This window comes from Myripristis murdjan, chromosome 9 (assembly GCF_902150065.1).
Source record: "Myripristis murdjan chromosome 9, fMyrMur1.1, whole genome shotgun sequence".
NCBI classification, from domain to species: domain Eukaryota; kingdom Metazoa; phylum Chordata; class Actinopteri; order Holocentriformes; family Holocentridae; genus Myripristis; species Myripristis murdjan.
Genome location: NC_043988.1, coordinates 23,133,194 through 23,153,869, shown reverse-complemented (window position 1 = coordinate 23,153,869; position 20,676 = coordinate 23,133,194). Strand labels below are relative to the sequence as shown.

The 20,676-nt window shown below is 42.0% G+C and overlaps 1 protein-coding gene across 1 annotated transcript; it reads left to right on the top strand.

Annotated features, from left to right (window-relative positions):
• The first annotated feature begins 555 nt into the window (after nucleotides 1-555).
• On the top strand, nucleotides 556-19,111 carry plcxd3 (phosphatidylinositol-specific phospholipase C, X domain containing 3). The gene is made up of 6 exons (XM_030060979.1): nucleotides 556-717; nucleotides 10,971-11,227; nucleotides 11,546-11,719; nucleotides 13,413-13,588; nucleotides 14,260-14,361; nucleotides 15,856-19,111. The coding sequence occupies exons 1-6, from the start codon at nucleotides 615-617 to the stop codon at nucleotides 16,010-16,012; spliced, it is 969 nt and encodes a 322-aa protein (XP_029916839.1). The 5' UTR covers nucleotides 556-614; the 3' UTR covers nucleotides 16,013-19,111.
• Nucleotides 19,112-20,676: the final 1,565 nt, after the last annotated feature.

Sequence of the window (20,676 nt, the reverse complement as noted above, 5' to 3'; positions counted from 1 at the left end):
GCAGTTACACTGCCTGCTTTCAGAATGATCATTGCAATGATGTCCATTGTCGCCGTTATCCATTTTGCGTCATACAATTTAAATAGATGAATTAAATTACATCCAGACGAAGTAAAGTTATCCACCATGTCTTTTGCTTAGAGTGAGATGAGCGTGACTCTACGGGTCACAACTATTTATGTCAAAAATGAGTCTGGAGACGGTTTGGGCGATTTAGATTTATTATTATTATTATTATTATTAGGCCTATTTGGCTTTCATCTAATATTCAGATTGGGTGAAATAAGCAAAGTACCTATCTGTAACCACCTTCACTGGTTACAGACTTGTACAATAATTTAAATTCGCTGACCTACTGCTTATCGGAGAAAAGTGACCACGATACTGTAATACTGTAAAGCGTAACCACACGGCTCTGTCTTTCTACCATCTATCCATCCATCCTCATTCTCACTACTGCGCTTCCCGCCGATGTGTACGCGCTCAAGGGGGTGTGGATTTGGTCGCGCTAACGTGTGTGTGAGAGAGTGTGTTTTGGTGCGCGGACTGGAGAGGGAGCGCACTTCAGGTTGGCGCAGGCACCGGGAGAACGGAGCGTTGTGCACGGCGGCGGCATGGCTTCGTCTCACGGGAGAAGCGACCTGCGGTTTGCAGACTGGATGGCAAGTTTACCGCAGAGCATGCACACCATCCCGCTCACCAACTTGGCTATTCCCGGTAGGTGTTTCTTATTCGGCTGCATCAGTAAGAGCATGTGGGGAGGGCGTGCATAAACGGTAAATCTATGTTATCTGTATGAACTGTGAGACAGTTGATAAATACAAAAATGGCTTGGTTATAGATTTTCTGCTTTGCGAACTTTGGATTCCTTCTAGCAAAACATAAGCCCCTCTTCCAGTGCGAGTCTTAAATCTTTAGTTTTCATTGTCTACCTGATTACAAAAAGGGATGAGACCTGTTGCGCAACGTGAGAAGTGCCATGTGTAGGCTATTTCCAGCGGCCAGGCCACCTCATGTCATGGTCTACTGTCTGAGTATAATACAAATCATACTCTCCACCATAGCTCCTCTATATAATGTTCTAAGTAATGGAGCTGCCATTAGACTGAGGAGGCTGTAAGAGCTACTCGTGATTTTAGAGTCCCCAAAACACCGATGGGTGAACTATTGCCATGTTTTATGAGTTTTTGGTGTTTGTATCAGGGTGTTGGCCATATGAGACAAAAGAAAGGGAGTGGGATGGACTCATAATCTGTGTACTGGACCATTACCCATGCACAACACAAAGTCAGCTGTTTGGCCATTTTGTCCAATCAGGCAGCAGGTCCTCACTTCATGCAAATTGGAAATGCTTGTTGTAAAACCCACCACTGATCTTACTGGGGGAATGGTTAATTTGCAGCTGGTTAAACCCATATCAGCTGCCTAGTGATTATCACACCTACACACAAAGCATTTTTTATTCTTCATTTTCTAGTCTTATAGACCCCCTCCTCCCCCACCACCACCACCCTCTCTCTCTCTCTCTCTCTCTCTCTCTCTCTCTCTCTCTCTCGCTCGCTCTCTCTCACACACATACACACACACTTTATCACTGTTGCTCCTTTTCCCTCTGATAAACTACTGTTCAGACACAGGTTTCAGATAACTTGACCCTTGTCCAAAGAGGTGTGGCATGGCACTGGCATGGATCATTGCTCTTAATTATGCCTGTGAACATGGAATATGTGCTAGTTTTTACATTTCAAACACTGAGATGTTTGGCAATGTATTCATGATATGGCTGAGGGGGAAAAAAAAGTGGTTTGTTGGCTATTTCCTTATACCAGCAGCTCACAGTGAATCACAAAATGTCCTGTGTGACACCACAGTTTTTCCACAATAAGACAGCCTGGAATCATGGTCTGTTCCATCTAATTAGGTGTCATTACTTGTCATTGGGCCTCTGACCCTGTAGCTCAGCTGCTCTCCTCCTTTTGGATACAGATTTATATAAACATCCTCTGACTCTGCAAATCTTGCACTTCCCTGTGTGTGTCTGTGTGTGTGTGCGCGCGTGCGTGTTAGGAGAGCACATTTGCCTAAATGTTTCTCAAGTCAAATCCCATAATCCACAGGAATCTCCATGACTTCTTAATTCTTAATCAACAACCATGTGTTTTTTACTGGGATGCATGTATTCCTGATGTGTCATAATGACATACCCCATATCAACCCCTCATGGCTCTTGTTACAACAGCATTACACAATATAAGCCTTTGGTCAAGGAGGAGTGAAGCAGTGAGAGACAAACAACAAATGAGACAAGTGTCTCATTTCCTCTGTAAGTTCATTCCTCATCTTAGCTAGAGGAATATTATATTCATGGTGGATTTGTGTGTTCCCAGCATCCAACCAATGCTGCCTTCAACTCAGTGATGCTATTTATTATCGAGCAGAGAGAATGGCTGACATCCAGGCCTGAGCATTTTGGTAATTTGGAATACTCTTACTGTGTGGGGATGATGTGGCATGATGGCATGGCTTTATGCTGCTGCCAGAAAAACTAAACAGCCTTTCCATGTTTGTGTTGCCAGCTTTGCACAGCTGTACTCATTAGTGTACCTCATCATCCATTATGATTCGCAATAAATTCATTTGATTGTTTGCCACTTCACAGTTGCAGTAAGAGAGGATTTACTGATTCTTATGATATTTTAATAGCCTCAGTTCATCAAGAGTATTCTTAAAAGCACACTCCAGAACTCAGCCTGTCACAATTCATTATAATTTAGACACTGAACATGGGCTGACATAGCCATATATGTTGTGGAGATGAAGTATGGCTACACGCACAAATTTACTTTCTTCTTTTTTTCTCCTACTCCCCTCACATCTGCCTTCACCTCAACCCGATGAAAGACAGTCTATGTGCTGTGTACGCTTCTCTGACATGCCAATCATGTGTGTGACTTTTTCTTATGTCCTTGCCTGTTGCAACACACACACACACACACAGACAACACATTATAGATTCTTGTGGTTGCATGGGCGTGATAGACGCAACATCTGCTATATGACAGTCCAAATCTACCCACCATGTGTGCTATTACTGTACCCCTGCACCACAAATGATGCTGCTACCAGCTTGGCATTTTCAGAGACGCCAAATATGAGCTGAAAGGCTTTTAAATACCACAGTATACATTACCTGTAAGATGGATTTTCACTTCTCCTGTGAACCACTTTTATCTGCATGGGCCGCAGGTTAGTTAGTTTGTTTTGCTTACCACTTACTTACTTAGTTACTTTGTTACTTAGAGATTGATTATTTGTGTAACCAAGGAAGTCAGGTTGGAGCAAATTCATTTTACAGGGGCAGCCGGGCAAAATAGTTAATGGCTTTTCGCCAGAGGCTTTTGGTTCAGCCCATCATGGTATTTCCAGTGCTTTACGGTGCTAATAACGATGAACTGCCATCTAAGTAAGGTCACCTACCTCCCTGTTTGTGTTTACCATAACCTTGCCTAAGGGCAGGCAAGTGCTTGCAATAATTCATTCTGGTTGTATCGTTCCTTGTTAAAATGATATACACAATAATCTCATTACCACCAGTCCTTTAGGCAGAATCATCTTGTTTGTTAGACGAGAACATGGTTTCTGGCTGACGTGACCCGGCTGTCTGTGTTGGCCCCTCATGTCACGGTGGCCTCGCATTGGCCTGACCTGCCAAGTCCACAGCTCCGATGACCTGCACCAGCTGGACTGTACACTAGCCAATGGGGGAGGGAAAGACTGGAGACTGAATACAGAAACACAGAGACAGAAGAGAGAGAGAGAGAGAGAGAGAGAAGGAGAGAGAGAGAAGGAGAGAGATAGGGGAAGTTAACAAGAACAAGAGAAAGGTCAGGATAGAGAGAGGGAGTGGTAGCAGACTAAAGATAGAGCGGTGTATAGATGGTCTGGCTCAGCTTCACCTCTTTTCAAGGTGCATGGACTTGTCAGGCAAACAAGATCTTGTTTGACTAAAAATGGAGGTCATGAGAAGCAGACAGGGAGGGAAAGAGAGGGTGAGTAGTTGCTGTTTTCCCTCTCCAGGCTGACCAGTATGCGAAATGGTTCAGTGTTTTTCTCTGGCGATTGTTAGATCTGCTAGGTGAGTGAGCTCCACAGGCTGCCTGGCTAAAGATGGGCCTGACCCGTGACAGAATGACATGGTCAGCACAGGTGGGTTGCCACAGATAAACCAGCCTCTCTGTGTCTCTGTCACCATGAAATAAGCTTTTCCAGTGTCTTCTGACACTAGGGGTTGGTGAATGGCTTTCTGGATTTGACTGACATAGTAGGAAATGAGATTTCCGGTATTTCGGGTGGAGTTTGTGCTTATTAGCATGTGTGTGTGTGTGTGTGTGCGTGTGCGTGTGTGTGTGCATGTATCTGGCCAAGATGACTGTATAAACATGCAGCTCAAAAATTCAAATGCGTAGGATTTTATCAAATTTTGATGGCTTGTATTTAGATGAGACGGGTTTGTTTACTATCAGAAAAGAGTACACTGTGACCAATGTCATTCAAAGCAAGCTGTTCAAAAACCAAAACACCCAAGACTGAGACATTACAATATCACCATGCATAATACTCCAGTGTAAAATCTGCATGCAGATGGAATAAGATTTTGGTGGCTAATGCTAAACAGAGAGCACTCTAGGGAGCCACTCCCCGTCTCCCCAATGACTCAGCTCAAGGCTTTACCAGAGGTAAGAAATGAATAGCAAACTCTAGGCCAGGGGGAAAGGGTGAAGGCAATTGCATTAACTTAAGCTGGCCTAGCGGGCAATGAAAACAAATCCATTGCAGAAGAGGCATCCTCTGTCTTGCCGGTTCCCTCGGGGTAGAGGGAATGGTCTGCCTAGGTCTTTTAGCTGTAAATCTGTCCATCAATCCCTGGTTAGATCACTCTGTTGCCACTTAAGCCCCTGAACAAGGAGGATAAATGGTATCAGATGCCAGGATAAACACTGAGTGCAGGGAGATATTTGAAGGGCAGGAAATCAGGCTGCTAAAAGGCACTGAGAAACAGAAAATGTAAAATACAAGAATAGAGAGGGCAGTGAATAAAGCAAACAGCAGAGGGAGAAATAGTTTGGTGTTGGGTTGAGAGAGAGAGAATATAATTCATAGAGAAACAGAGCAAATGGGTGGTAAAGAGGTGAGGGAATGGTGCAGCTATTTCCTATAATGGATATCTGTCATGACCCACCCAGATCTCAACAGTTAGCTCAACTTGGGTTTGACCAAAGGCAATCATGGCTCTTGCAGTAAGTGCCTGACTAGGTTGCACATCCACAGTTTTAACTCATAACCCTAGACAGTGCCTTCAAAATTACTCGTCCACTGATCTATTCATACTCTTTGATTCGATTTTATAGCAAACAGCCTAACCATTTGATTTGCAGTTTGGAGAGTTTTGTTTATCAAGACTTAAAATTGAATTTGAATGCAGTGTTGTACAAACAATGCTGATCTGCCCACCAGCATAAAGTCTTGGTTGCCACTGGTGATACAGTCTATTCTGTAAACACAAGCATTTTTAATTAGAAATTAAGTTTTGGACTAACAATCCATACATTTCACGGAAATTGTTTCACAGCAAAGTTTAAATCGATTTAATCAGACACCACAACTTCAGCTCCTCGCAATGTTCTCCGCTTACCTGCCAGCCGTTCAGAAAACTTTTTAATTTCATAAGTCGCTAAAGGAAATCCACTATCTGAGTGTTTTAGAAAGTGGCAGAAATAGTGAGGTATGGATTCTCCACAGGCTGGCCTTACCTCACCACTGGCAGTTAATTGAGTTTCCAGCAGGCGGACATTTATCTTGTTTCTAAAAGTCAAATAATTCTGTCTCATCGGAAACAGCGGTCTATAGCATTTGTGCTTTGCACGCACTGCCAGTCTAACAACAGGGAAGACGACAGCAAGACTAGAGAGAAAGAAAGATGGGGTGATGGAGAGAATACAACAGGAATTTGAAGAACATGTTGCCACAGGGAGGGAGGATCACTTGAACAATAACTCTAACATTATAGGAAGAACCATCCATCTCCAAACAAAGGGCAGGGCTAGGAAAAAAGTGTCTAGAGCTGTGTTTCTGGTATCATTTCCCTCATCTTCATTCATTTATTCCCATTTTCTAGTCATTTCTTGTTTCTCTTTCCCCTCTAATTCTCCATGTCCTTACTATTTTGATCTCCTCTCCTCTCAGCAGCCATGCCCTGAAGGGATCTAGAGAGTGTAGGCTACACGGTGAGCAGTAATGATTTTTGATGAAAAATGGCATAAACCACCGGTGGTCCTCACTGAATGGCCTCCTCTCATTCAGCCAGAATGACTCAGTTAACACAGTTCAGCTTTCTAACAGACAATCATCATCATCCCACATTAACCGTCTCTGTCACTCTTTCTTTTTCTATTTGGCTGTCTTGCTCTTTCTTTTGCCCCCCCAGCCCCCTTTTCCACTTTCTTCACAATGTTTGCCCAGTTGGAGGTCAGCTGCTTCATGCCCTGATCTGACGTGTGATTATGTAGTGATAAATAGAGTTACAGAATAAAATCGTGTCTGTTTCTGCTAAAGGTCACAGTCTGCACAGAAGGGAGAATCAACCTGTTAGGTTGCTGTGATAGACTCACAAAGAATCATCAAAAGGGAAGGCTGGCACAGATTGTGTTGTGCAGAGAGTACATTGAGTCTGTTTTGCAGCATGTCTGTCCACCCACGTAGCTTCACATCCATCCAAGGTAAAGCCATGAAACGACACAAGAATAGACAACGGTGGCAAAAATTAATCTATGACCTTGGTGTCAAAGGACTTTGGCTTCAGTGGGCATGCAGACTGATTCAACTGTCTGACAAGCTTGTTTGCAATGTGCAAGTCTGTCAAAATGGTACACTGTACGTATGGCCCTTTCAATCAGTGCAGTCAGGTGGAGCCTTTTTTTTTTTTTTTTTAAGTGATGAAGAGTTTAAATGAATACCTCACCCTGGTTTGTTCACTTTAGTGGATGTTGCAAGGGAGGAAATGCCTGTTTGATGAGTGGATTTCATTTAGTCAGCAGTGGTCACAGTAATCCTCAAGGATGTATGACTGAACACACACACACACACACACACACACACACACACACACACACACACACACACACGTCAGCCATTGTTTTGATGTTGTTTGGATTGCTACATTTTGTCTACTTCTAATAAAAGTTCCAAGGTGAAAGTGAGAGAGAGAGAGAGAGAGAGAGAGAGAGAGAGTGAACAAAACAAAAACAATCCAATGAAATAAACATGAATAAAGCCAGTAGTGACAGTTGACAGGGCCATTATACACTGAATGGCTTCCTGTGGATGCTGACAAAATCCACTGGACTGAACCAGCCTTTGGAAACAATGCTGAGATTTAGTCTACATTTGAATGTGTTTTCTCCACCCTTCCGTTGTAGGACTTTGTTAATACTACAATTTCTGCAAAACTGTAACAGATCACTCATTATCCTCACAGTTGCAAATGAATGTTTTGCCCTTGAAGCGCAGTACAGCTTTAATGTGCAGAAAGTGTTTTCTACAAACTAGAGAAAAGGAGAGCATCTGCAAAACTGTCAGGTAGCAAGTTTGATTGTGCTGAATTACAGTTCCTGCCTTGTACACATGTGCTGCACCTTCGGCAAACTGTTTAGGAGTGAAATTGCCCTTATTATGCTCCAAGATGGATTATATCTGTAAAGTAGCATGATGCACAGGCCCTTTGCCATATATAGTAAATTATGTGCAAGTGGCAGTGCACAACAGCTTTATAGGCTACTGCTGAGCTTTTCTGCTGTTTTCAACTCCCTGTATGAGTAACCCTGTTGCATGATCCAAGAGAGGCCACAATAGAATCTATTATGACTGAATTATACTCCTTTCTCTAATGTATCATCATAACAAATGTTCCCTAAACCTAATGACTCCAGCTGTCTTCCATGCTTACGGTCATCCCTTGGGGCAGCTACAAGGAGCTGGTGCTGGGGTGTGGATGGCTGAAGGTCAATTCAGTGTGTCTGGCGAATGGGGAGGCAGGGGTTAGGGGGCTGTTGGTCTGTGTAAAAGGGTGAGAGAGAATAATGATGACAGAATGATGACAGCAGACAGAGGATAGCAGAATTACTCAGCCTGTTTTGCTTGACGTACATGAACACACACACATACCCAGTTAGACACAGGCACGATCCACGTACATTTTGGCCGTTTGATTTTTGATTGTGCTGCCGGAAATTGGAAAACAAATAATGGCCCAAATGGACTCAAATGGATTTTTGTTTTGCTGCAGCATAAACCAAAGTCGGACAGATTTCCGTTTTTAGTTTTATGAAACTAGAAAGGGAGAGTGACAGGAATCTGCTTTCTTAATTTTCTCTTTTCATCCATACACATTTTGATACGCCTTTTTTTTTTAGGTAAGCAGTAAAAAAATGTAAATTCCAGAGGCCAGCCTAGTTGAAACCTGGAAGTTGTGCAGCATGTTCTTTCTGCCTACGGACCTGGAGGTCCCTGTCCCACTGCCTCAAACAGGACGAGTCTGTATCTGCTCTTGTAGCAAAACTCGTGAACGGACAATACATGGTACTGCTACAAGCCAGGGATGCTGGACCGCTATAGCTCAGGGCCTCCAAGCAGTACTGACCCACATCTCTGGCTCCTTGCTCTGCGCTGCTGGAGCCGTGTATCAGAGAGTACGGCTGCAACAGAGAGTGCAGCTGCTCAGTGAACCCCTCTGCACCTTCTCTGGGCTGGCAAACACTTACTCATCCTCTCGGGAGTGGCAGCCTCGGGAGCTCCGCTGTCCATAGAAATAAAAAGCAGCTTTTGCCACAGATTGTCAGTGTGACGGGACTTCTTCTCAAACCAGGACAAAGTTTGCCTCATGTGTTTCTGTCGGTGGTTCTGTCAGGAGAAGAGGTTAAGGTTACAGTTACGATTAGGGATGGACTTTCTGTCAGAAAGCCTCAAGCTCTTTTTGACAGAAAGAGCTTGAGGCAAAATTCTTCCTTGTGCTACACCTGACAATTTAAATTCATTGTAATCAGGAAATAATGTAAAGTAATCCGATCTCTGATGAATGGGGAAAACGCCTTTCAATTTGCATAAAAACAGGTCTAAGCATGCTGTCAGTAGATTTATGAACAATTTTCACATTTGTGCCTAAAATCAAACAAGCTTTCACTGGGCGGTACATCATTTGCGCATTTTGGGGATAAATAAGATGTTTTTCCTTTAGTAAATCAGACAAGTGCAAGGAGCTATTATAAACCCTTCCTTCATTTTCATGCTCTCTGACACAACTTAAAATACTTATCACTTCTAAGGTACTAAATGTTTGTACCCTGATGTCCATTTTCAGTCGCACAAGCAAACTCAGTCTGCACACCACTGACAAATCACAATTGTTACTCCTCAAGTTACTCTTAGGCAGGCAATGCCATTAGCGTCAATGCAAACCTTTAGTAAATCAAGGGGTGAATTGGTTGGATGTAGGTTACAAACACTAAACCCACCAAAAGAAAGAGTTTTGTTTGTTTTAGGCATAAAAATGTCAAAATACATAGAAATATTTAAAATATATAGTGTCTTGTTGATGGAATGTTTGTTTAGATTATAGGCTGTCAGCATTTGCAGGAAATGGTAAAAGAAAAGCACCGTCACTGGAATCTAAGATGTTTTTAACATCCTGACTGTGAACAGGCTACATCTCCTTATGGATAAAATTCATCTGAGCCGTACTGCGCAGTGCACTTAAACTGTCAGGTGTTTGGATGAGACCTAAAAAGTCTGGTCACACTAAAACACCAACAGTCTGTGGCAAAAGTCGCTTTTTATTTCTGTGGATGGTGGAGCTCCTGAGGCTACTGCTCACGGGAGGATGAGTCTGTGTTTGCCGGCCGGGAGATTTCGGTGCAGAGGGGTCTGTTTGAGTATGTTTAGCAGCCTTAATCTGTGTTTACGCACGGCTCCAACAGTGCAGAGCAAGGAGCCAGAGATGTGGGTCAATACTGCTTGGAAGCCCTGGGCTAAAGCTGTCCAGCATCCCTGGCTTACAGCAGTACCTCATACTGTCCACTCACAAGTTATACTTAAGGAGCAGATGCAGACTCATTCATTTTATGGCAGCAGGACATGGATTGCCGCATGCAAAGGCAGAAGGGACTGAACATGCTGCACAACTTCCAGGTTTCAACTGGACTGGTCAATGGAATTTACATTTTTTATTGCTAACCTTGAAACAAAACAACAACAACAACAACAACAACAACAACAAAACTATCCAAATGTATGTGGATGAGAAAAGAGAAAATTAAGAAAGCGATCTGTTGCCACTCTACCTTTCTAGTTTTAGGAAACAAAAAACAAAAATCTGCCTAAACCAAAATCAACTATAGTTTGTGCTGCTTTGCTGGTAGCCAAACAAAAATTCATTTCCTTCCATTTGGGTCGTTATTCAGTTTCCAATTTGCTCAATCAAAAATCAAATGGCCAAAACATACATGGATCCATGCGCGCAGACACACACACACACACACACACACACACACAGATCACAAGGTCACACCTTGAGTCCTGTGTAAAAGCATTACATTAGGATTGGCTACAAGCCAGGCTTATCCACCATATTAATAATTATAAGTAATGATATTATTAAATCAGTCAGTTTGTGTCTCAACTGCCTGCAGCAGAAGGTTCATCTTATTTCCTCTCAAACTGTCAAAGTCCATGTTCCAGGATTATGGAGGTTGGTATTCTGATGGTCTTTGTTGTTGCCAGCACCAAGTTGTTTCCAGCATTAACCCCAACCTCTCAGCTGTTCTGCCTTTCTACCAGGGACAAAAAAAACATTTGGGGATAAATACTGGCATATGCCCACTTTGGTTCTTCTTAATACACAGTGTTATCATCTTCTCCAGGTTCCCATGATTCGTTCAGTTTCTACATTGATGAGGCATCTCCTGTGGGACCTGAGCAGCCAGAGACAGTGCAGAACTTTGTTTCTGTTTTTGGCACGGTGGCAAAGAAGCTAATGAGGAAGTGGTTGGCCACCCAGACGATGAACTTTAACAGCCAGCTGGAGGCTGGGATCCGCTTTTTTGACCTGCGCATCTCCACCAAGCCCCGAGACCCTGACAACGAGCTGTACTTCGCCCATGGGCTCTTCAGTGCCACGGTCAGCACACAGGCTTCATTTCACAGGAGCTTTTGCTGTGGTGATGTAATGAATATCTAGTGATGCTTGTGGCTAATATGTGATGTTTGTGTGTTTTTGTGCATTTGTGTGTATAGTGCACATGCTTGTGCACATGCATTTGTCCATGACTGCAAACTTAGAGTGTGTACATGAAAGCCTTTCAAATTATAATTATTTGCATTCCTATTTCATAGCAATATGAGATTGTATAATTGATTCAAATTTGTGTATGTGCTCAGCTTCATTTGTGTGTGCGTGTGTGTGTGTGTGCATGTGGTTACAAATTTGTGTTTCTAGGTCAGAGAGGGTCTAGAGCAGATCAGCAGTTTCCTGTCGGCTCATGCCAGAGAGGTCGTGTTCCTGGATTTCAACCACTTCTACGGCGTCCAGAACCTGCACCACGAAAAACTGGTGGCCATGTTGAAGGAAGTGTTTGGAGAGAAACTCTGCCCGGTCGTCTTCGCCCAGGAGGTACTGTCTCACTGCAGGCTAGCTAAATACATCAAAACCCAAGTGCAAGATTCGTTTTAAATATTTTGAGTACTGATTGCTCAGGAGGTATGATTAAAGGCACTAATGCAAAAGGCGGCCTCAAATTTTCATTTCAGATACTTGTTCCACCCGAGGGACTCTTGATTTTAAGTGGACGCATCACAAGCGCCCCATTTTTTTCTTTTCTTCAAAGGGCTTTTGATCAGTATTTGTCTCTGCGAGGCACAACAGCGCTTTCAATGTTTGATCGGTTGAATAGGGGTAATGACGGTTATCACATCCTGAGCTGCAAATGACTTGTTTGCTCAAAGTATGTCCTTTGCAGTTCAAGTTGAGTAAAACATTTTATTTCCCTCATGCTCAGTTTCCTCACTATGCTGGTTTCTCTCCTGTTTCCCCACATTCTCTGCGCCCTTCCTTCATTTTGAGATCAACCCTCCATCAATTCCCCCACCTTTTTGGAACAGGAGTTTCCTGTCAGGTCCAGTTGTTAGGGGTCTTGAAGGAGAAGGAGGGAGTTGGGATAAAGTGGCGATGAAGTGAGGAAAAGAGGAAAATACCAATAGTGCAAGCAGAGAGTAGGAGAGAGACTGAAAGATGTTTAGAAAGAAGCGTGAAAACATTTTAGAGCAGACAAATGACTGGTGCTCTCTTTTCCACAGGTATTGAGTTATCTGTCCTCCATTCCTCTCTCCCTACCCTCCCTCCATCCCCGTCATTCTTGTATTCATATACCTGTATGCTGAGACTCGTGCTGGTTGTGGAATTCAAATCCTTTCTCCTCTTCACTATTTTCTTCAACACCATTCATCCCAGCTGATGAATAGTGTCAACTGATTTTGTTTAACACTCTCTCTCTCCCTAGAATAACCAGCCTGAAGACATGAGGCATGTGAGCAATGGTATTTTATTGCAAAGTAATTGATAAGCTTCAGAACAACAACAACAGCAAAAAAAAAAGTTCAGCATTGTTGCAGTCAATAAACTACAGTGTACAGGATGCTATTGCACTGTAACTATAGCAATTTAATGTCAAACATGATGACACTGACATTCATCCTCTAACCAGCTATCAAAGATACAGAGCTCTCTGAGGAAATGAAAAACACTATTGGACAAATCTTTCATGTTTTTTCACCTGCAGTAAGATGACCAAGTGCTTTTCTGCTGTAAACAAGGACCAACATTTATTTATTTATTTATTTATTTACTTATTTATTTATGATTTTAGGGTGCTACTAGTTAATTTGATTAAAAATCAGTAAATATGACCAGACATGATTAGATGTGAAAAAGTGTTCTGTTTCAGGAACTGCAAAGCTCAAAAGGCTTTCTTTGGCTCAACAGAATTGAGCATTCAACAAAGCTGCATAGGAAATAGAGTGGTACAATGCATGAGGCACCTCACTGACAGTATGTTGGTTATTTATCTTTATTGCACTTCAGATAAATCATTGCTTACTACTCCCCATCTTCCCTTTCCACCTGGTGAATGTAGTACCTGTGTGAAAGGTATTGTGTAATAAAGGTGGTGTTATATTTATTATTCGACACTCACCAGTAATCACATTTGTTTTTCTCTTCTCACCTTCTCCTATCTACCCCCACACAACCTCTTCCTACACACACACACACACACACACACACACACTGCACCTCCCTCTATCCCCAGGTGACTCTGCAGTATCTGTGGGAGAAAGAGTACCAGGTGCTCGTGTTCTACCACCACCCAATGGCCCTGGAGGTGCCCTTCCTGTGGCCAGGCCAGATGATGCCTGCTCCCTGGGCCAACACCACTGACCCAGAAAAGCTGGTTCAGTTTCTCCAGGCTTCTGTCACTGACCGCAGGTCAGCGTCTACATAGATTTTACTGTGGCGCTCCATTCACTCGATGTATGCAATCAAATGGGACAAAATCACTGTGGCATGTCATGTCTTGTCATGTCATTCTTGCTGAGTTCAAAATTGTCACTCTCCATTACCACAAAATTTGTTTGTGTATCATCACCTTTGTCTTACTTTTTATAGCATCTCAGATTAATATCTCCTACAACCCAATTATAGTTGCTCCTTCTAGCATGATTTTGATGTAAGAGTAAAAGAGGATTGTGAAATGGATAAACTATCACAAAAATGATCATCTTTGCTCAAACCTCTTGCAATAATGATGGGAAGAGAAATGTAAAGGGTGCACTATGTAAAACTGAGAGCAGATTGAAATGCAGATGGTTCCGACTCAGCTGACAAAAAACTTGGACTCAGCGAGTGAGATCAGTGAGTCAGGCCGAGAACCAGGAGGAGCGATGAAGCGATGAGAATCATGTCGACCCTCGTTAAGTTTGCATATTGTGCTTGTAACACAAAAATGACACTGATTGACATTTTGTGTCGTGTCTAGTATTTTTTTTTTGACAGAGTAAGCCTTTTTGTTTCATTGAGGGTACTTAAGGAAATTAATATGTTACAATAAAGATGAATATGCCACAGTAAAATGTAAATGTTGGATGTGACTTCTGCAGGAGGAAGGGGACCTTCTTTGTCTCCCAGGTGGTTCTGACTCCCAAAGCCAGCACTGTGATGAAGGGAGTTGCAAGTGGACTGAGAGAGACCATCACAGAGAGGTACGTGTGTCTGTATGTGGTTTGTGTGCAGGCGTGCACGTGTGTGCATGCGTGAGGTCATGTTCAATTCAAAGGACATTTGAAACTGCGACAGATGGACGAGGACAGACCAAGGAGAGAGCAGAGAGGCGGAGATAATTAGAGGAGACACAACCTGTAGCAGCAAGGTTAATGGACTAAATACTGAACATTTTGAATCCCAAAACTATATTCATAGGTGATTTTCAGTGCTGCTTTGCAGATGGTTCAGTTGCAGCCCCCCTTTTTTTTTTTTTTTTTTGATAAATTTCTCACTTTTTATGCAGTAAGCAAAATTGTTATATTTATCGATGGACACCATGGTGGAGAAATCAGAAATATAAACTAACTTCCAAAATACCAACATTTTTATTTAAGAGGGAGATGGATTGAGATCGGTTAGCACTAGGGGTGGCACACAATATTATAACATTAAACATACACACACACACACACACGTGCCATGGAACAAACATCATGGTAGCACTTCTAGCACTGGAGGCCACGAAAGTGACATGATTTGCTCATAGCAACTCACATCGAAAACAGACACACTCACAATCTTGTGAATACGCAAACACACAGCCATATGAGTCACCGTGGCACTTTATGACTAAATCCAGGGGCATGTTGGTTTCCAGAGGTACCTTCAGGCATTTGACACTGACCTCATTCGGGTCTTTTGAACAGCTGCAACAAACCTGAGGGCATGCTTCTCATCCTTGTCCTCTCTAACTCTGTATCTCTCCCTTTCTCATTTTTGGTTTTTGGTTCTGTTTTTCTGTGTCTCTCTCTCTCTCTCTCTCTCTCTCTCTCTCTCTCTCTCTCTCTCTCTCATTTACCCTCAGCTTTGTCTGCATTTCACTCCTTCTTAATGTCACCCATTTGCTAAAAGCCTCAGCAACAAAACTATCAATTTTCCTGGCATGAATTATTCATTTTGTGACTGTGCTATCAGCCATTCTCACCATGTGTTTGGTTATTTTGAATCAGGCGTCCTTCAAAACTCCAGCCATTCATTTGGCCATACAGACAGCCTATGCAGATCTCGGCATATCACACTGAAAGCGTGAGGAGGAGACGACTCTTACAGCTATGTCATGCTGTAAGCCAGGCGAGGTGTCTGCAGACGTAACGTCCTCCCCTGCTGCTCGGCTCACATGTCCAGAGAGCGTTCGGAGTGTCATACTCACAGCTGGTGTCTGGCTTGCAGACATTCCATGCTGCGTCAGATAGGTCTTTTATCACACTGTGCCCCTCTCTCTGTTAAACCAACCAACCATGAACCATCCCTTATTCTATCCCTCTCCCTATCTCTCCTCTGTCTTCATTTTCCCCCTTTTCTCGAGCTTATGAAACTGCAATGCTGTCCCCTAAAAGAGATTGTGTGTGTTTTGATGTGTTCCTGTGTGTGTCTGTGTGTGTTTTTGTGTTTGTGTGTGTTCGTGTATGTGTGCGTGTTTTGTCTCCTCTTAGGGCTTTGCCAGGCATGATGCAGTGGATCAGGTCCCAGAGACCCGGGGAGAGCGGCATCAACATTATCACAGCTGACTTTGTGGAGCTGGGAGAGTTCATCAGCGCTGTCATCACCCTCAACTATCACCTGGATGAAGAGGATGATGATGCCACCTGAAAAACCCGTAGGGTGCATCAGAGAGCACAGTTTCCACCCCCAACCGGTGGCTTGGCCTGCGCTCTCACTTTTTCTCTTTGGCATTCATTTCAGGATTGGAGCAGGGCTGCTCCTCTCACTTTATTTAGGGCTATTTAGGACTGAGAAGTCACATGGAGACAGTGTTAAGGGATGACATGTTTTGGGGGGTCTAGAGAAAAGGAGAGTGTTTTGGTTGCAGCACTGAGAGAGTAACAGACTTTTTGGTTCTTACCTATTTTTTGGGATCAAAAGGGCAATTGGTTTTACAGTGAGATGTTTATTTTCTTTACCTCACGCGCTGTAAATATAACTGCTTTTTTCCTCCAATAAATTGCACTGTTCCAGGTTTACTTCATCCAAGGGTAGGATCTGCAGAGCATATCAGCGTGCTGATAAATGTACAGGTACTTTGTTCTTGGTATTCTAGTGACAGTGAAGGTTTTTCAAGAGGTTGTTCCATTGCATAGGAGTCAGTCCGTTTTAAATTAGTGGTAAGTTGGTGTAACTCAAACTACTCCCATGTAGGCTAGTGTAAGTAGAAGTTATTTGTCTTGTTTGGGAAATTTGTCCATGAAAAGTTTTTTGTTGTTGTTGTTGTTTTCTTTTTTTGTTTGTTTTGTTTTTACAGTATGCATTCTGGTTCGATCACTGCAGCTGTTTCTCAAAATGTCTCTCAGAGCTTGAATGCAGTGTGTTTAAAAGAAAAACAAAGGTTTTCCTGACATGTTTCCACTATGAAGAGATAGAAAATCAGGCAGAGGGAGTTTCCTTTTCATGAGCGATAATATCTCAAGGGTTCTTCTCTCCCAGTAATGGTCTACTCTGAAGTCAGCCTGTGGCAAAGAAATTGATCACACCATTGATTCAACTCCTCATTCAAAACCACCAGAGAGAGAGAGAGAGGGAGAGAAAGAGAGGGAGAGAGAGGGGAGGAGAGAGAGAGAGAGAGAGAGAGAGAGAGAGAGAGAGAGAGAGAGAGAGAGAGAGAGAGAGAGATGGATCGAGCATCTGGGATGGGCTGTGTGAAAAAAATACACCAATCATATCAAGTATTTTCAGCCTGTGGTGCATCTAAATGAAACTATAATTTTCTACTTGTCAGTGTGTTTAAAATTTCAAGAGAAGTGCTGTTGTCTGTCACTGTGGAGTGCTAACAGAAAAACGTAACTCATGTAAGACATGCAGGTAGCAAGGCTATCAGTGCAAACAGTCATTTCTAATGGCTAGCAATCCAGGATGACAAATGTATTGAATTTTGTTTTTGGGTGTTCAGTGGTGATAGCGAAGCGTGTTGGAATTCCTAAGATATCACGGACGAAAATACGCAATCAGTGTTTTGCTCAGATGCACTAACAACCTAAAAATACAGTACATCTGCTGGTTTGTCCAAGTGGGATACAAGAATGTATCCAGTCTCCGCCTTTCCTCCGCTGAACGTTTTGCCCTGTGTGTGTATCTATAGTTACTGTTGTAGTGCAGTATAGATATGAGTCATATAAGATCTGTGGCAGTGTTATGGCTTTCATAATACCAGATGATAAAGTCAAGCCTAAAGCTGCTTTGAAATGAAAACCTCATGTCTCTGAAAAGTTTCACTTTTTTTTCCTTCTCTTGGTTAAAGAATCAACCAGTTTTTGAGTGTCCGCCTGTATTTGAAACTACTTCAACTTTCAAATTAGTTTCAAGGTCATGAAAGTTGTTTAACATATAGAGAATATAGTTAGAAGAGGTAATAATAATAATAATAATAATAATAATAATTTGGAATCATGAGGTTTTGATGTGACAGCAGTGCTGTATCACTCAGAAAGAAAAAAAAAACCTACTGTAAGTGTTCGGTCAAGATCTGCTGTCGTTGTTGTAGCTCTTTGGCATTTGCTTTATGGGTGTTCCATGTTTTAGTGCAGTATATCACCAGATTTATGTTATGCTCTATGAATAGGATGAACTAGAATGCAGTATTACACATTTACAATGTTAGTTTCTTTGTTTAGTTTTCTATGATGCATCTGATTAATTCTCCATCCAACAAATTTCCTTTTCACATGCAAAAGTTCAGTCAGCACGGTGACACAGAAATATGATGGAGACTGCATCTTTTCATCGCAAAGTTTTTACACATTATGCATGAAAACCACATCATATTAGTCGAAACCCACACGTATTACCGTCGGTGTGGCATTTTCTGAAGAGAATGTATTCTGTAAGGACATTGTTGTCTAGTTTATTAATGTAAACCAAAAAATACAGGAACGTTAACTTTTGGATTTGTGAATGTATGTGTCTTGTGAGTAAATGTGCCATTTCTGACAGTTTCATCTGATCGAGTGACTGATTGGGTATCAGCTAGAAAGTAATGTTTGTACTGTATATGCTTTATTGTAGAAATGAATCTTAAAAAAAAAAAAAAAAAAAACTTTTTTCAATTACTTCAGTGTGGATTCATGTTAAAATATGTTTTATATCACAAAAAGCTTGTACATACTGTAATTGCAAATAGTTTACTGCTAATAAATTGTACATTATTTAAATTATTACAAAGACACATTGACAAGAATTAATTACTTCTCAACATATACCTTAACTGAGTTATCATACTGCTTCTTCTTGCCTCTTATATTTATTTCAGTTTGTGCATGAGCCAACCAAGACCCATGAGGTTTGTGCATCTCTGTAATTATTTTCATCATATAATAATTCTGTCCATCATATAATTTTTAAGGGCATCGATTTTCAACGCATCTCATTAAGAAATAACCTCGGTAGGGATGCAAAATTTTACCCTTTAAGACAAATCTCCAAGCTCTTTTTTTTTAGACATTGCACTGCTATCCCATAAAGATTAGGAATGAATCCACACAAATGAGCAAATCTGAAAAAGTTTGTAAGTTGTGTTGTGAGGACAGTGTGTCTTCCCTGGTCCAAACAGTTGTCATTGCCTTTATGTTGTTGTACTCACATTTCTGGTGTGACAAAGGGTCCTTTGCTATTGTAAAACTCAAACCTTTGTTTGTTCAAATGAACGTAACTCTGTTCTAAATGGAAAATGACCAATCAAATAAAGCTTCTATGCCTGTATGTTGCCTGTATTGTTCTCTGGTTTATTGACTGGTTAACTAACTGAATGATTGAGCACTGAAATGCAACTGATGGATCAATTCATTTTAGAATGGTTTACTCCATGCTGATTGGTTCCTTGATTGATTAACTGTGCAAGTGTACTGTTATAATTTCAACAAATTTAGTTTCAAAAAACAGCTTTATTTAATAAACTAATGAAAGCAAATTAAAGCATAAAGTAGATTCCAAACATCTGAGCTTTCATAGCAGTGTTTCAATCCCTGTCTGCTCAGAGGAGCATCCTCAAATCATCCAGTTACCACGGTGATGAGGATGGAGGCGGATGGGCAGAGGCACACAGGGTGACCTTGCCGAGACTGTGTTTTGTAATTCTGCATCTGCCATTCTGAGCCAGGTGTTCTTCTCAGCCATGAATATTTGTTGTCTCAGGATACAGAGAGGAAAGAGAATTCATGTGATGCTGACCTCACTGTTGCTTACAGTGTGTGTGCGCATGCATGCGTGTGTGTGAGAGAGCACACATTGCACATGCACACCTTAACATAGCTCTAAGGTCTTCTCTGGCTAAAGGATGTCAGTGTTTGGTTGGAAAATTAGTCTGGCATTCTGTCCTGTTATACATACATGGGTCCGCATTTGCTTCATGAGCAAATAATATGATGTAGTAACGTCATTTATTTACAGGGTTATTGATTACACACTGACAAGATTAGTATTCGTCTGGTAGCCACTGGTTGGCTCCATTGGTGCAGCTAGATATCGACCGCTTTGATCATTGACTGCCATGATCAGATTTCCTCACATGAGCTGGGAATTCTTGCAGCCTCCCAGCCTCAATGTTTTCATTTGGTTTCAAGTTTCATGTGGCTCATTAATGTGATTTCTTTCATTTCCTGTTGGCTTGACATCTGACCAGGTCTTTAACAACACTTTTAGAATAGAAGTGAAATAAAATGTTCTCATTGATCAACATAAATCTTGCACTGTCATTGTGAATGACTTCTGATGCGTCAGTCCCCTCTGACCCCCCACCCCCACCCTCTCATGTCTTCGTCTGTCTCTTTCTCTCTCTCTCTCTCTCTCTCTCTCTCTCTCTCTCTCTCTCTCTCTCTCTCTCTCTCTCCCTCTCTCTCTCTCTGTCACACACACATGCACATTTGAGAGGAGATGGAAGTGTGGATACAGATGGCTGAGGGCTTTCAGGTCACAGCCACATCTCTCTACACTAATCCCCAAAGGTAATCCAGGCTATTTAATTTAGGAGTGTCTCTATTGGGAATGGATACCCTGGCCTTGGGCAGCTGTATGAACAAAGGTATTAGTACTAAAAGAGAGTGGGAGAGCGAGAGAAAGAGACTGAAAGAGGGAGATTGAGGGGCATGTCTGAGGTTCTATGATAGAAAATGAGTATGAATACTTAATTTGATCATTTTTAAATCAATGCTATTACTAGTTCCTGTTGTAAAAGGTCAGAAAAGTCAAGATGAACAATGAAAATCTTTAGGTGGACAAAGCAATGAAAAACAAAGGGCACAAGTGAGAAGGTTACAGAGAAATTTTGC

What these genes read in the sequence shown, in the direction of transcription:
- plcxd3 (XM_030060979.1), top strand. Translation starts at nt 615, where the DNA reads ATGGCTTCGTCTCACGGGAGAAGCGACCTGCGGTTTGCAGACTGGATG. An exon ending in ATGGGCTCTTCAGTGCCACG is followed by an intron (nt 11,228 to 11,545) that starts GTCAGCACACAG and finishes TTGTGTTTCTAG; the next exon opens with GTCAGAGAGGGTCTAGAGCA. An exon ending in CGGTCGTCTTCGCCCAGGAG is followed by an intron (nt 11,720 to 13,412) that starts GTACTGTCTCAC and finishes CTCTATCCCCAG; the next exon opens with GTGACTCTGCAGTATCTGTG.